This window comes from Chenopodium album, unplaced genomic scaffold (genome assembly GCF_948465745.1).
Source record: "Chenopodium album unplaced genomic scaffold, dcCheAlbu1.1 scaffold_44, whole genome shotgun sequence".
Taxonomy (NCBI): domain Eukaryota; kingdom Viridiplantae; phylum Streptophyta; class Magnoliopsida; order Caryophyllales; family Amaranthaceae; genus Chenopodium; species Chenopodium album.
In genome coordinates, this window is record NW_027665309.1 from 1 (window position 1) to 16,775 (window position 16,775).

Here is a 16,775-nt window from a genome sequence, read left to right on the forward strand (position 1 = left end):
AATTGAATATATGTTACTGTAACATATTATCTTAAAAAAAAAAAAAAAAAAAAAAAAGTAAAAATAAGGTGAATATAACAAAGTCTAAATTATTGTTGACAAAGTAGGTTCATTAATCAGGTATGTGGTGGCATCAAACAAATTATAAAAACTCATCGTACAAGATAATTAAGAAAGGTTTGAGGAAGAGCCGAAGAGACGACCATCTATTACAAATACTCTATTAGACACGACTATACGTCTATATGGTTCCTTTTAAGCTAATACTTGGACAAAGTCACACACACATATAGACCAATTTCTTCTTGTTTTATTCAGAATTTATTAGCATACTTTTACAATTCGTCTATTATATGTCCGTATGTGCCAACTTCTAAGTAGCATGTAATTAATGTGCTCAAAAATGGAAATGATGTTAAATTTTTATTTTATTTTTTTTAAAAAAAATCACAAATTACTCTAACATAACCGAATGGTTGATCACTTTTTCCAGTTATCAGTGAAATTTCACTTATTGTTAATTGACTGATTTAAACCTTGCTTTTGCCTTTATAGTTTATACAACTCTACAAGTATATACTACAGTTCAATCTTGAAAGTGAATGAATATATATCTACAAAAAAAACCCTTATATAGTGAAATTTTACAGTAGTTTTTTGAAATTATATAGTGAAATTTTATAGTAGTCTTTTGAAATTGACATATTTTTTTGCCAATAGTTAATTATATTACTTTATTAATGGTACTACTTAGTAGTATCAACTTTTTTTTTTTGGTTAATTAAATTTTTAGTTTCATTTATGTAATTTTTATTCTTATTTTATAGTTTCTCAAAAAATATTTATTTTACGTTGAATTAAAATTTTCAAAATTTATATTTACATTGTAGATATTGTAAGAGTAATTGTGACCATTTTATAACGTGAAAAAAAGAACCGATAATATTATATATCATTAAACTAATATGGTAATCATTTTTCAAACGAATGCGGTAAAATCATTCATTTTATAAAAGGGTAATGCTATACATAGCCCTTAGGGCTATATATAAGCATTGAATTTAATCTTGAAAAATGTATAAAGTTAGGAATTCATGACAAAAACACGCGCAGATCGGTGTAATTAGTGTGTTTTTGTCATGATTTTCTAAATTTAAACAATTTTCAAGAGTAAATTAAATGATTATATGTAACCCTTAGGGCTATGTATAGCATTTTCCTTTATAAAATAAGAAAACTTTATTTTAATGATTCCATCTTTGACCGATTCGCTGTTAAGTATTTAGTTTTGAATTATTGTCTAATAATCCCATCTTTAATGTGCATTCTCACCTAAGATGGTCAGATGGTCCATTGGTAATATTTTGAATGGCCTGAATGTGCCTCATGGGCCCCGTTTGGCAATTACGAGTAACTTTAACAGTTTTAACTTTTAAGCGTGGTTTTCACGACACTATGTCTCTAGCCAATTTGGCCCATAATGTACTTCACTTATATAGTTGAACTTATAATATTTTTTTTTAATTATAATATTAAATATTATTTGAAAAAAATAAAGAAAACATGATGTTAATTAATCAATTGATTAGATAATTTAGGGAAAAGGTTAGAGAAAATGCCTTACGTAAGTGCAATTAGTGGATTAATTCAACTATTATCAATTAATTTACTAAAAAAAATTAAAATTAATGGATTAATTGGAAAAATTATCACACGAACTTGCATGCTGTTGGATTGTCTTTTCAAGAATAGAAGTTATAGAGTATAATTTTATGGAAATTTTGACAATTACCACCTTTTTTTTTTTTTTTTTTGAAAATTACCACCTTCTATTTTCAAAAACATCAAAAGTTACCACCTTCTTGCCCCCCAACTAGCACGTGACGTCATTTTGGGTCAATTCTTTCCCTTTCCTCCCTATTTCCCTCACATTTCTCATTCCTATTTGGATTCTCATCTCCCCTTTCACTTTTTTTTCCCCAAACCACCAATAATTTTCCTTTAATTTTGATTTGGAGGAGTGAATTGAAGAGTTTCTGAATTTTTGGGGGAAAATAAGTGAATGAGAAGGTAAGAATCGAGTTATGAAGAGAAATGGGAGAGAAATAGGGAGGAAAGGGAAAGAATGAGCCCAAAATGATGTCACGTGGTAGTTGAGAGGCAAGAAGGTAGTAACTTTTGATGTTTTTGAAAATAGAAGGTGGTAATTTTCAAAAAGAAAAATAGAAGGTGGTAATTGTTAAAATGGACATAACAGAAGGTGGTAATTGTCAAAATTTCCTAATTTTATTTTTCTTATTCTCATTTTTTACACAGTGAGCTGATTGGGTGATTACTCGATCGTCCAATTCAAGTAAATGCAGACGAAAACAAATACTGCGTAGATAATATTTGTTTTTAGTATTGCGACACCTATTTAAAAAAAAAAAAAAAAAAAAAAAAAAGAAAACTTTGAATCATTCAACTCAATAATCATCAGTCCTTTGATCATACATTTAACTTTAATGTATCAAAGGCTGCACACCCATCAGAAGATGTAAGTAAAATTTTTAATCTTATAACTATCTTCTTTTTGTTAGTAAGGGAAAAAAAACATAGCTAATATAGATACTTCGAATTAATAATTACTCTCTAATATCTTTATTCAATTTATAAATAATAGTACAAAGCATAGACTTCACTTCAGAAACAGAAATTAAAACTAGCAACTACGAACAACCATTAATATGATCTTGTTGTCTTTGGCTGGATAATATTGTGATAGGCCGGTAATTGAACTTCTCTTTTAGCTGCTAAACATAGCATGGACTGGATTTTATATGCGCTTGATACTGATGGACCTGGATAATCACTTATATTAGTTTTTCATAGTTGATTATTTTTCATAATCAGAAAATAATGTATACTCATTTTTTGAAATTATAATCTCGAACATAATATATCTTGCCTTCGAATAAAATTTAAGAAGTACTCCGTAATATATTGAATATGAAACAATATACTTACTTTGAATCAATATCTACTTGTCTTAGATTAGTCATATACCTTGTTTAACCGGCAACATCCCTGAAAGAGCTTAGAAAAATCAGTAAAGAAACTAAATTATACAGTGATGCCTCCATTAGGTACAATTAAATCTAATGTAAATAGTATGTACCTAATGTGCCTTGCACGGATGATATGTAGCTCTTTAAGCAGAACATCCCTTGTTACTTGTAACTCTCCGATAGCGTCTTCGATCTTCATTCGATCTTGTGGTGACTCTACTGAACATTTCACTCCGATTTCAACCACAGACCTTATGCACTTCATTTTCCTTTCATTCTCTGCCAAAAGTTCGCCATCATTTCCTTCACTAGCATTATCAGTGCCATCATCTAAGAGCCTTGGGTCAATGATGTTTATCAATTGATTAGGCGATAATGTTGCTGATTTAGCATAAGTATGCAGGTCTAAACCTCCTTCGAACATCCTATCAGTGGGATTTTTGGAAGTCATCAACTCTAACAACACAATGCCGTAACTGTATACGTCACCTTTCTTAGAAACCATGCTTCCCACACCATACTCTGTTAAAAAATTATCATCAAAGCAGAGAAAATATACACTTGTTAAAAAAATTAAAGACAAAATGAAGATTGAACCTATTGGAATTGTGTCATTGTTTTGTTCTTACCTGGAGCGGCATATCCAACTGTTCCCTTGACTGCAACAGAGCTACTGTTATTTTCACTTGCACGTAAATGAAACCTTGCCAACCCAAAGTCCCCAACATGAGCAACCATGTCATTGTCGAGCAGAATGTTACTTGGTTTTAGGTCGCAATGAATGATAGGTTCAGCACAATCATTGTGCAGATAATCCAGAGCACTCGCCACATCAATTGCAATCTCTACCCTTTCAAGTAGACTTAGGGTTCTCAAATTTGGATCCGTGTGAATCCATTGATGTAGACTTCCATTTGTCATGAACTCATACACCAAAGCCTTGAAATCGTTGCCTTGAAAGTCAGTACTCGAGCAAACAGTGACAATTTCAAGAAGGTTCCTATGTCGGATACTTCTTAATGCTTCACACTCGGCCATGAAACTTTTGGTAGCTCCTCTTTGTTCAAGACTGATAACTTTAACAGCCACAACCATGTTACTCTCTGGATCAAGGACTCCTTTGAAAACAGACCCAAAACGACCCGCACCAAGTAAATTAGCTTCCGAAAATCTGTCAGTTGCTTTGAGCAGCATGTGATAAGACACTTTTGAAAAGGGCTCTACCATGTTCAACTCTGATCCTCCAGATTTTTTATTTTGTATCCGCCTTGAGCCAAGTAGGAAGTACACTAATGACAATATGGACACACCCACAACCAGAGAAGCTACCGCAATGATCACAATCACAACTACTGACAATTTACCCTTCTTTCTTTTCGGTGTAGGATAGAGAGGACATGTTGGCAAGTGAAGCTCTGGAATCCCTCCACAAAGCTTGTTATTCCCAAGAATTGAGAATGCACTAATATTTGCAAAAACCCCTTCTTTAGGGATCTTTCCCTCAAAATTATTGAAAGACAAATCCAGTTTTATCAAGGAGAAATTTGCCAAGAAACTTGGAATTGGACCAGACAACTTATTATGAGAGAGATTCATAGTACTCATACTGGCTAAAGACTTAAAAGATTTGGGGATAGATCCACTAAAAAAGTTTCCTCCCAAGTCTAGCTCAATAAGGCCAATGCAACTACTCAAGCCTATAGGAAGCTCCCCATAAAATCCATTTTCTGACAAATCCAACCAAACTAAATTCTTCAATTGCTCAATCTCCATAGGGATAATTCCTTGTAGATTGTTATGATCTAAATGTAGCTCGACCAACATTGAAGTCGCGTCGAATAGTTGAGGAGGAACAAATCCACTAAGGTTGTTTTGTGAAAGAGATAGATACAATAAATTCCCTAACTCTCCTAGACTCGAGGGTATGATCCCTTTGAAGCTATTCTTGTCCAAATAGAGCTGACTCAACCGTGACAAATTTCCCAATGAAAATGGAATCTTGCCAATAAGATGATTGTTATCACAGTAAAAGGCTTCTAAATTTCTTAGCTTTCCGATTTGTGGTGGAAGGTTTCCGGACAAATGATTGTGTTCTAAATCTAGTCGCTTCAAGTTAATGAGGTTAAATAACCCCGTTGGAATACTTCCTATAATTTGATTTCTACCAAAAGATACTTCAGTTAGACTACTTGACAAGTTGCCAAGATAATGAGGTAGGACTCCTCCAAAGTTGTTATTGGCACATCCTAGAAGTTTCAATTGGCTACAATTAGCAAGCGTTTGTAAAAAACTTAAGTCATCAGCTTCTCTTGTTCCCAAATAGTTATCTGCAATATCTAGCCACCTAAGACCAGGCATGTTTCTAGCACTAAACATGAATTTTCCCGTGAAATTGTTAGAATATATACTTAGTTCCTCAAGATGAGTAAGGTTTGAAAGTGATATTGGAACATGACCATGGAAGGAATTCCCATTTATTTTGAAATAAGTGAGTTGAGGAAGACTAAATCCGATATCTAATGGAAGAGTTCCTTGGAGTCGATTCAACTCCAAATCAAAGACTCGAAGAGATGATAAATTGTATAAAGGAGGAATATTACCTGAAATCATATTTTGTGCAAGGGCGATGTATGTTAAATTTTGGAGTACTCCAATGTTGTCTGGAATGCTTCCTTGGAACGAATTATAGGGTGCAGATAACATTTGCAAGGATGTCATATTGATAACAACCGTGTTGAGTAGGTCACCGGTGAGTTGGTTACTCTCGATTGCTAACTGCTCTAAGTTGGTTAGAAGACCAAATTGAGGTGGGATGGCTCCGGTAAGATAGTTATGGGCAAGACTTATCTTCCTCAGTCTCAGGCAGCGAGATATGTTGCCCGGGATTTCACCTTCAAAGGAGTTTACTCCTAATACTAGAGACCTTAATCTAAGTAGATGGCCAATTTGAGGTGGAATGTAGCCTCTAAAAGCATTATTGGACAAGCGGAGATAATGAAGGAAACTCAAGTTGCCTACATAAGGTGATAAAGTTCCCACCAAACCGTTGTTTGCAAGATCTAATTCAACTACTCGATGTGGATGCTTAACACCACAAATAACACCCGACCATTGACAGTGAGGGACGGAGTTATTCCAAGAGCTCAAAACCCCTCGAGGGTCCTCACTAATTTCGGATTTAATTGCTAAGAGGGCAACACGGTCTACATTATTTGTAGGCAAGACGGTGTAAAACAGGATTAAGAAATGGATAAACAAAATGACTAGAGAGGCAAAAATGAGATTCATAACTAAGTTTGATATATATGAATTATTTCAAGAAGTAGAATAGGCTTGGTAGCGTAGTATGCGTATCAATGTGCACTTATATAAGCACATAAGTTGTAGTACAAAGACGCGGTAAAGAATACAAATATAGAATGTTCAAATGCGTGGTCTATCATAGTCAAGACTCAAGAGATTACCTTCGAAGAGGGTAACTAAGTACCCCATCTTATGGAGCAATCAATGAAGACCCGTGATTATTGGTCAAGATTATGATGGTTTTGTAGAAGCTTGGCTTTTGTTCATACAATAAAGTCTCACTTCATTGTTCATTTAAATTACTTATTAACTCCATCCTTTTTATGCAATCAAGGTAACAACTGTGCACAAACTCTGTTAGATTAAGAGATCAAGGCATCACCAAGCCCGACTAGACACTAAAATTTAAGATTATGTCAGACTAAATTTTAAATACCACCCTTTTAAGATAAAATAAATAAATAAATAAATAAATAAATAAAAATAAATAAATCCTACACTAATTATATCTAATTTATTATTTTTTTCTTTTAAAATAAAAAGTTGTTATCAAGACACAATGAATACTTTGTAATTCCTTAAAAAAAATGAATACTTTGTAATTTAATAGCATGATTCTTATTTTCTTAATAGTCTATAAATATAGCATCTGACAATATTCAATACATGTATCTATTGATGTCTTGATGATGCATAACTCTTTAATTTTTACTCCGATTATATATATATATATATATATATATATATATATATATATATATATATATATATATATAGAGAGAGAGAGAGAGAGAGAGAGAGAGAGAGAGAGAGAGAGAGAGCATATTACAATCTCCTAAGTAGTACTCCACTGCACCTACCAAATAATAATTTGTATTTTTTTTTTTTTGACATCATAGTAATTTGATGTCAATATATGATGTATATAACATTGACTATCAATTTTTTATGAGAGTTAGAGATAGCTCAAGTGGTTAGACTTTCCATCCTGATCTCATCAAGCGCCTTGTGGCTATCTAAAGACCAAAAATTATCAATTTTTTATATTCAGTAAAAGTAATTTTAAGTGTAATAAAATTATTTAAATTAAGTGAAAAATTATTTGATTTTAATAAAAATATTTGTTTAGTAAAAAATTAAGGTGAATAGAACAAAAATTTAGTGATATTGCATTTCTAAAATTTCCCATCTTTTTAATAAATGTTGATTATGTGCGATTTTTATTTTCATAACTATAATTTTAGTTTTCATTTTGGAGAATCATAGGGATGTTATGATTTGGGTTTTGGAAACCTAGAATACATACTACATCTTTACTTTTCTTAAATTATATAGATGTATGTGTCAATTATATGAATGGTTTACTTTGTCTTGAAAAAAAAATTCCATAATATTAATTTCATCCATTTACAAATAATCTTTTTGCCCAATTTAACTACATATGTTAAGGATTGTATTAAGGTGATGTCCCTGTTTGGTAATTAGCTGGTAGCTGGTTATAATAGCTGGTTTAACTAGCTGGTTATAGTAGCTGGATTGACTAGCTGGTTATAATTAGCTGATTGTATAAAAATGTTTGGTAAATAGCTTTTAATTGTTAGCTGTTTTAGTGTATTTAAGAAACAAAAAGTTAATTGTACAATAAGCTAATTTTAAAAATCTCTTATAATGAGCTTTTTCTAAAAGAGTTTTTTGAGCCCAAAAAACTCTTTTAATAAGCTATATATCAAACACCCAAATTAGCTTTTTTAATTGGTCAAACATCTAATTGGACAAAATAAGCTAAAAGCTCTTTAAAAAGTTTTTTACCAAACACACCCGTATAGTAGTATCTTACTATCTTTGTATATAAAATGGAAGAAAACTAGTGGGTGAGAAAAATCCACTTTACATAAGGTGCAAAACTATGCATGGACTTTAGATTCAGAAAAAGTACACCGTAGTGCCCATACTACCGTAGCTAAGGAGGTAGACACAAAGATCAGCATTATTATTGATAGAAAGTCATCAACTCATTTATCGGGGTCAGCAGACAAAGAAAATACGAGTCATGTACTACCGTCAACGTACTCTATAATTATATACTTCCAAGTCTTCTACTCCATTGAACACGGTATGCATGGCTGCATGCATTCCTGCTATTATTCAATTAAACTACTAGGAAAGTAGGAAATTAAAATTATTTGCTTTTTTTTTTTTTTTTTTTTTTATTATTGGTTTTTATCAATTCTAATGTAGTCTACTTTTGACTACTACAATTTTTTTAAATGGACAGTTGAGGACTTGTTTGACATCATTTTTTGTTTTTAGTTTCCTGTTTTTTTGAAAACCAAAAATCATAAAACAAAAACAGAAAACAAGAAAAAGGTGTTTCCACTTTTCTCTTGTCAGTTTTCAAAATTATTATGATTTTAATAAGTTTAAATATTTTTTCATTCATTATCGGACATATATCATATACTTTTTAAAAACTAAAAACTAAAAAACAGAAAACCACAGCAATGCCAAACGAACCCTAAGTTTTTTTGTTTTTCGATTTATTTTTAAATAAAAAATTATTTTTTTTATTATTATACACATTTTTTTTATTTTCAGAATTTCAAAAATATTAAAAATAATTTTTGGAAGATAAAAATATATTTAAAATAATTAAAAAATATTTTTAATTAAAAATAAATCAAAAATAAATAATCTTAGCCTTCCATTAAAAAAAAAATAATAATAATTGTAGTCAAAAGCCATAAGATTACAGTAAAATCATCAGTTTTATCTATGTTTTTCTAGTTCAATAAAAATAAGCTCTCTCTCTCTTTTTTTTTATAATTTTTTTTATAGGAATAAAAATAAGTTCACTCCAATTAAATCTAAAACTTTTTTGGTAAAATGGAATCTAAAAATCCAACCTTTGTATGGTCTTTCTATAAAAATCCAACCTTCCATTAATCTTATAAAAATCCAACCTATTTAGGGGTATTTTTACCCCTTTTTATAGACAAATGAGAGGCCAAAAAGTGGCCCAATTATAAGCCGACACGTGGCATCCTGCTCAGCTAAATAAATGTCAATAAGAGCATGACACGTAGCCTAAAGAGAGATATAAGAAAATGAAGGGCTCAAAGCCCATTAAGGAAACATGCCTAGCATAAAAGAAACCCTAATACACGTGTCAACCACGTATAGGGCAGTCAATCTTCCTAGGTTATGAAATACTAGGAGCACGATCTCCCACTTCCTTATAAATACCCCCATCATTTCATGATGGAAGAGGAGGATACACAATTCCCAAAGGTACAATGCCCAAAATATGCTCTCACTTCTATCTACTTTCTCTCTCTAAAATTTCGTTTTCCGGTCACTAACTTGATCGTCGCAGGAGAATCTCCGGCACATCGGAGATCCGTTGTTTTGCAGGTAATTAGGCCGTACGAGTGTTGCATCCCAGATCTGTCTCCCACGGGAATCCATACCCCCCTTTCGGGTTATCCAAAAAATGCTACAAACACAACCTTTATACCCCACCTTCTCCAACTGATTCGTTTGACCTTTAACCTATTAAACAGGTTAAAAAGTTTTTTTTTTATCTCTTAATTTCTCTTCTCACTCCTCCTCTTTCTCTCTCCTCTCTCCTAATAAACAAAAACAACCCATCAATCCACCAATTTCGCCACCACAACAACCAACCACAAAACTGGAAACAACCCCAACAACCCACCATAAAACGGAAACAACCCACCACCTGCCGCCTCGAAACCCACGGTGCGACCCCCCTGCTGCTCTGATACCCAACCCTGATCCCAAAATACACCTCTAATGACTTTCCCTCTCCTCTATGTACCACCGCATCAATTTCGTGACATTCCGACGTTTTTCGGCGACGATTTTGATTCTTGGATGGTCGGTTTCAAAGCCATCAAAGGTTGTCTGTGGGTGGGTATTTTCATGCTAGTTCGGTTTCATGGGTTAGGTGGTCGTGTTTCGTGGAAGGGGGTTTAATGGGTTGCGATTTAATGGACGGAGGAAGGGGGTTTCATGGGTTTCGTGGAGGACCAGACTACTGAGATTAATTTTGATGAAATCAATCCTGTATTCAACCTAAAATGGTGGAGGACCAGACTACTGGGCGTGTGTGTTGGTGGCGTGGAGGTGGAGTTGGTGGCTGAGCGGTGGAGTTGGTGTCTCTGCGTTTTTGTTGGTGGTTGGGCGTGTGTGTTGGTGGCAGGGGAAGGTGGTGGTGGTATGCGTTGGGTTCCAGTGGGCTGTGCGTTTTTGTTGGTGGCGTGTGGGTTGGGTTCCGATGGGCGGTGGCCGCGCAGGGGAGAGAGGGGGAGAGGGAGTAGTGGCAGGGAAAGGTGGCGGTGGTGGCAGGAGAAGGTGGTGGTGGTGTAAAAGGGGATTTGGATTTTTTTTCTTTTTCTTTTAATTATTTTTGTGTTTTTAATAATTAAAAAGATAATTGACCTATTATTAGCTAACAAGGCGCATATAACTTACAAAAATCGGTCATCAACAGGTAATGGATCTTTAAATAAGCAGGTGGGTTATGAAGGTTGGATTTTTAAGAGAAGACCGAACAAAAGTTGGATTTTTAATTTTCATTTTTCCAACTTTTTTTTATCCAAAATGAAAAAATAGGAAGACAAGAAAATCAAGATCATAAAATTTTAGGAGGTGTTTGGTATAAACCTCGTAAATGAAACCGAAAGGATTCAAATAAGTAGGAAAAAAGGGTAATGATAAACGTTACCCTTACTATATGTTTGGTATCCTAGTGGAATGGAAACAATTTGAATAGATTGTGATTAAGGAAACCTATTTTGTTTCCACTAGTTTGTCAGGAGTAACATTCATTGCTTAATCGATCATCAGCTCAAGCATTATAATAATAACTCCACAAATTAAATACACACGAGTTCACTGAACTTTGAGTAAGATATAATACTCCCTTCGTGTTTTTTTAAGTGTTACACTTTCTATTTTTGGCCGTGTTTTTTTAAGTATTACACTTCCTTTTTTGGCAAAAAGCTACATTAAAATATTATATTTCTCTCCTCTCATGGTCCCCACCTAAACCCACTACTACTTTTTTATTATATATTTCCTCTCACATTCATTACTTTTCAATAAACTATTAACTCCACTATCTTTCTTTTATATTTTTTTAATACTCCAACTACTCCACTAACCTTTTATTTTATTTAAATCAATTAAATTGTCTAAAACTATGTGCCGGTCAAAATGTAACACTTGAAAAAACACGGAAGGAGCATCAAACCAAGACAAGCAAACGGAGCACTATTTAAAATTCAATGTTGAATCATTTTAACTCTAGCTACTTTATCAGTCCTTTAATCATACATGAGCTTACCAAGTATCAAACCTTGTAAAAAGCTCATTCGAAAAAATTGAAAACGAGTATATGAAAATTGCTTGGGCATATCAATTTCGAAACGCTACACATCCAATAGATGTATGTAAATTTTTTGATCTTATAAATCTGTTGCTTTTAATACTACTAGGGTATCCTACGCGCGCGATGCACGCGAAAGAGTTAGCTCTTGCATAGAAGTTGTATTAGCGTGTAGTTACACCTCTGGTTTGGGTGGTAGACCTGGTAGTTTTAATACGTACTATTTGGTTTATGTGCCAATATAGTGGTTTTGTAGAAGTATAAAAAAAAGCCACCTAAATCTTTAATGACAATTATTTTTTAAAACCCTCAAAAGTTTGACAGTGTTATTTCAAAATTATTATTAAATAATATTTAATTGATTTGCATCACTTCATATCTTAAGCTAGTTTAGAACTCTTAATTGATTTGTGTGATTCAATAATACTTAACGTATTTTTTCTTCAAACGAATTTTTTTTAACTTGGTCATACGGAGTAATAATATGTGAAATGTTCGTTGCAGCTATACACTTAATAATGTAAGTTCAATGTTCTACGACCATCTAATATCTATATCTATATCTAATACTAAAGCAATAACCACTTAGTTATATTTTTCCTCTTAAATTAACTCCATATTTAATACATTTTTTTTTCTATCATCGATGTCTCTCGATTTTAGGATTTTAAAGTTATTTATACTTCTTGATAACATCTGCTCGAATATCATTATTTAATATGAATGTCATTTAAATTCCACGTTTTTTATGTGCGTGCCATCAAATAATGTACAATTGAAAAGCTAATAAACCTTAACAATATTTGTAATTAAAGGACAACATAATTGTAAATAAGAAGAGCAATCACGAAGGAGTAAAAATAAATCATCTCGTGGTAATAAACAAAATCTTCGTACATACAATTTTTTTCCTTTTTAAATAATAATAATAGCATATGAAGTGCAAAACATTATAATTATTTTATTTAAAAAAAAGGCATTATAAGTTTTTGTTAAAAAAAAACTTTTTATTAATTGATGGTATGTTTAATGAAAGAAAACCAATTAAATATATTAATGAGAGTAAACATATTAATGAGGGTAAAAAAGTAAATATACATTTTTGTACACAATTTTTTACATATTTTTTAGGGTATAGTTGGTAGCACACTATTCCTAAGAGTTATTTTCTACTTTTTATAAGGTAGGGAAATAGGAAAAAAGGTGTACATGCTAAGATAATTAAATACTTTGAATTAATTACTCTTTAAATCGTTCTCCATTGTATGCATTTAGTACAATGTACAGATTTTACACACTACAGAAACCGAAAAATAGCAACTATGAACAACCTTTAATATGATCTTGTTCTCCCGAATGGATAGTATAGTAGTGATAAGCCGATAACTAAACTTCACTTTGAGTTGCTTTGATTAGCTTAGGCTGGATATTGTACGTGCTTGATACTGCTGGACCTGGAAGATCACTTAATTTATTATTATTATTATTATTATTATTATTATTATTATTATTATTATTATTTTTTCATAATCAGAAAATAATGTATATACTCTGTATTAGTTACATCATGATCTTTAATATAATACACTTTGCCTTTGATACATTGTACGTAGTAATAATAGATTGACAGTAAAACCAAAAGCTTACTCTGAATCAATTTTCTGTCTATGTCTTGGATTAGTCATATAATACGGTGTTTATTTAACCAGCAAGATCCCTGAAAGAGCTTAGAAAAATTAGTAAGGGAATATAATGATACCAAAGAATTAAATCTAATGTAAATTGTATATTTTTGTGTACCTCGTAATGTGCATTGCACGGATGATATGTAGTTCTTTAAGGAGAACATCCCTTGTTACTTGTAACTCTTCAATCGCATCTTCAATCCTCATTCGATCTTGTGGTGACTCTACGGAACATTTCACTCCGATTTCAATGACAGACCTTATGCACTTCATTTTTCTTTCATTTTCTGCTAAAACTTCACCTTCGTTTCCTTCACTTAAATTACCAACGTCATTATCTAACAGCCTTGGGTCAATGATGTTTATCAATTGATTAGGCAATGTTGCTGATTTAGCATAAGTATGCAGGTCTAAACCTCCTTCGAACATCCTATCAGTGGGATTTTTGGAAGTCGTCAACTCTAACAGCACAATGCCATAGCTGTAAACATCACCTTCCTTAGAAACCATGCTTCCCATACCATACTCTGTTTAAAAACAGAGCTTATTAAAGTAGAGAAAAGATATATACATTTATTTTTTTTAAAAAAAAAACAGATAAAAAGATTGAACATAGTATAGTGTTAATCCATATTATTTTGTTCTTACCTGGAGCGGCATACCCAACTGTTCCCTTGACTGTAACTGAGCTGCTATTATTTGCACTTGCACGTAAATGGAATCTTGCTAACCCAAATTCCCCAACATGAGAAACCATGTCATCATCGAGGAGAATGTTGCTTGGTTTTAGGTCACAATGAATGATAGGTTCGTCACAATCATTGTGCAGATAATCCAGTGCACTCGCCACATCAATTGCAATCTCTACCCTTTGAAGTAGACTTAAGGTTCTCAAATTTGGATCCATGTGAATCCAATGATGAAGACTTCCATTAGTCATATACTCGTACACCAAAGCCTTGAAATCATTGCCTTGAAAGTCAGTACTCGAGCAAACCGTGACAATCTTAAGAAGGTTCCTATGACGGAGACTTCTTAATGCTTCACACTCAGCCATGAAACTTTTGGCAGCTCCTCTCTGTTCAAGTCTGATAACTTTAATAGCTACAACCATATTACTCTCTAGAGCAAGGACCCCTTTGTAAACAGACCCAAAATGACCCGCACTAAGTAAGTTTGCTTCCGAAAAGCTATCAGTTGCTTTGAGAAGCATATCGTAAGATACTTTGGAGAAGGGCTCTTTCAAGTTCATACCCGATCCATGTGACAATTTGTTTTGTTTTCTCCTGGAACAAAGTAGGAAGTACACTAATGATAATATGGACACACTTACAACTAAAGAAGCTATTGAAATTGTCACAATCTCGACACTAGATAAATTATTACCCTTATATTTAGACCCTCTATTATCCGAAGTAGATTTGGGCAAACACCTTGGCAAATGAAGGTTAGGAACTCCTCCACAAAGTTGATTGTTCCCGGAAATATTGAGAGCATTTAAATTTGCAAAAGCCCCTTTTGTAGGAACCTCTCCTTGGAAGTTATTGAAGGACAAATCTATTGTCATCAACGGAAACCTGGACAAGAAATTTGGAATATGACCAGAAAGATTGTTATGCGCTAAATTTAAATAACTCAAACTAGTTAATGACTTGAATGAGTCAGGGACGGATCCAGTAAAGAAGTTAGCTCCCAAATCTATAACATCAATGGCGGTGCAGCTTCCAAGGCTCTACTAGGAAACTCCCCAGAGAATGCATTTTCGTGTATGACAAATTGAACTAAATTTTTTATCTGACCGATTTCTTCTGGGATTTCACCTTGTAATTGATTGCTATCCAAGTAAAAATAAATCAAGGTCGAAGAAGAAAGAAATAATTGAGAAGGTACTAGTCCGGTGAGGTTGTTTTGGCTTAGATACAAGTCTAACAAATTTGTACACTGCCCAAGACTCGACGGTATCATGCCATTGAAGTTGTTTTCACCCAACCACAATGAACTCAACCGCAACAAATTTCCAATCGAGTCAGGAATACTTCCTGTGAGACGATTGCCTATACAAGAAAATATTTCTAGTTTTGCTAGCTTTCCGATTTGAGGTGAAAGATGTCCGGTCAGTAGGTTTCCTTGTAAGTTTATTCGTCTTAAGCCAACGAGGTTAAACAATCCTAGTGGAATACTCCCATAAATTTGGTTTGTTCCCAAATCTAATTCTTCTAGTGTAGTGGACAAGTTACCAAGATAACCAGGTAAGATTCCACCCATGTAATTTGATTTAAATCCTAGTCTTATTAATTGACTACAATTCAAAAGACTTTGTAAAAAGCTCAAATCATCAGCTTCTCCTGTTCCTAAAATATTATTGGAGATTTCTAAAACTTTCAAATCAGGCATATTTTTTGCATCAAACACAAATTTGCCAGAGAAGTTGTTATAATATAAATTAAGATTCACAAGCCGAGTAAGGTTCGAGAGAGAGGCAGGGAGGTTTCCATGGAAGGAATTATTACCTAAGTGGAGTGTTGTAAGGTGAGGAAGTCGAAACCCGATATCAAAGGGAAGAGTTCCTTGGAGTTGATTAAAGCTTAAATCAACCACTTGAACATGAGAAAGATTGTAAAAGGAAGAAGGGATAGTACCTGAAAAATTATTTTCTCCTATAGAAAAGTATGACAAATTTTGGAATGATGCTCCAATGTTTTCCGGAATAGTTCCTTGAAAGGAATTTAAACCTGCAGACAGTGTTTGTAATGAGTTCATTTTCATGGCAACCGCGTTAAGAAGGTCACCCGTAAGGTGATTTTTATGGATTGACAAGTCTATCAAGTTAGACAGGAGGCCGAGTTGAGATGGAATAGTTCCACTAAGACGGTTATTTCCTAGAATAAGTATCTTAAGGTTCAAACAACGAGATATGTTGGCTGGTATTTGGCCTTCGAAGGTGTTATTAGATAATCCTAGATATCTTAACCTAAATAATTGACCTATCTGAGGTGGTATGTCACCTCCGAAGGAATTGTTGTTTAAATTTATACGATGTAGGAAACTTAAGTTACCAACATAAGGTGATAAAGTTCCCGCCAAATCATTAGAAGATAGATCTAAACCAACGACTCGATGTGGATGTGGATGCTTGGTGCCACAAGTGACAGCTTGCCACTTACAAATAGGAACAGAGTCATTCCAAGAGTTTAATACTCCAAGAGGGTCTAAGATTACTCGAGACTTAATCGCCAAGAGGGCGACACGATCTACACTATTAGGCATTACATAGTAGATGAGGCTTAAGAAATGGATCGTCACAATGCACAAGTAAGGGAAGATGAGATTCAT

General features: G+C 33.2%; 1 protein-coding gene and 1 pseudogene across 2 annotated transcripts; both read right to left on the minus strand.

Moving 5' to 3' along the window:
* Positions 1-2,611: 2,611 nt before the first annotated feature.
* Positions 2,612-6,368, minus strand: LOC145623431 (uncharacterized). 2 transcript variants are annotated; one of them, XM_081676481.1, is made up of 4 exons: positions 3,677-6,368; positions 3,158-3,569; positions 3,046-3,066; positions 2,612-2,840 (listed from the first exon to the last, which is right to left on the minus strand). In XM_081676481.1, exons 1-3 carry the CDS (start codon positions 6,333-6,335, stop codon positions 3,051-3,053), a joined length of 3,087 nt encoding a protein of 1,028 aa, XP_081532607.1. In that variant the 5' UTR covers positions 6,336-6,368; the 3' UTR covers positions 2,612-2,840; positions 3,046-3,050. The 2 variants fall into 2 exon arrangements, with proteins under 2 accessions (XP_081532607.1, XP_081532606.1); XM_081676480.1 differs by having other exon boundaries at positions 3,007-3,066.
* Positions 6,369-13,458: 7,090 nt separating this feature from the next.
* On the minus strand, positions 13,459-16,775 carry LOC145623432 (uncharacterized; annotated as a pseudogene).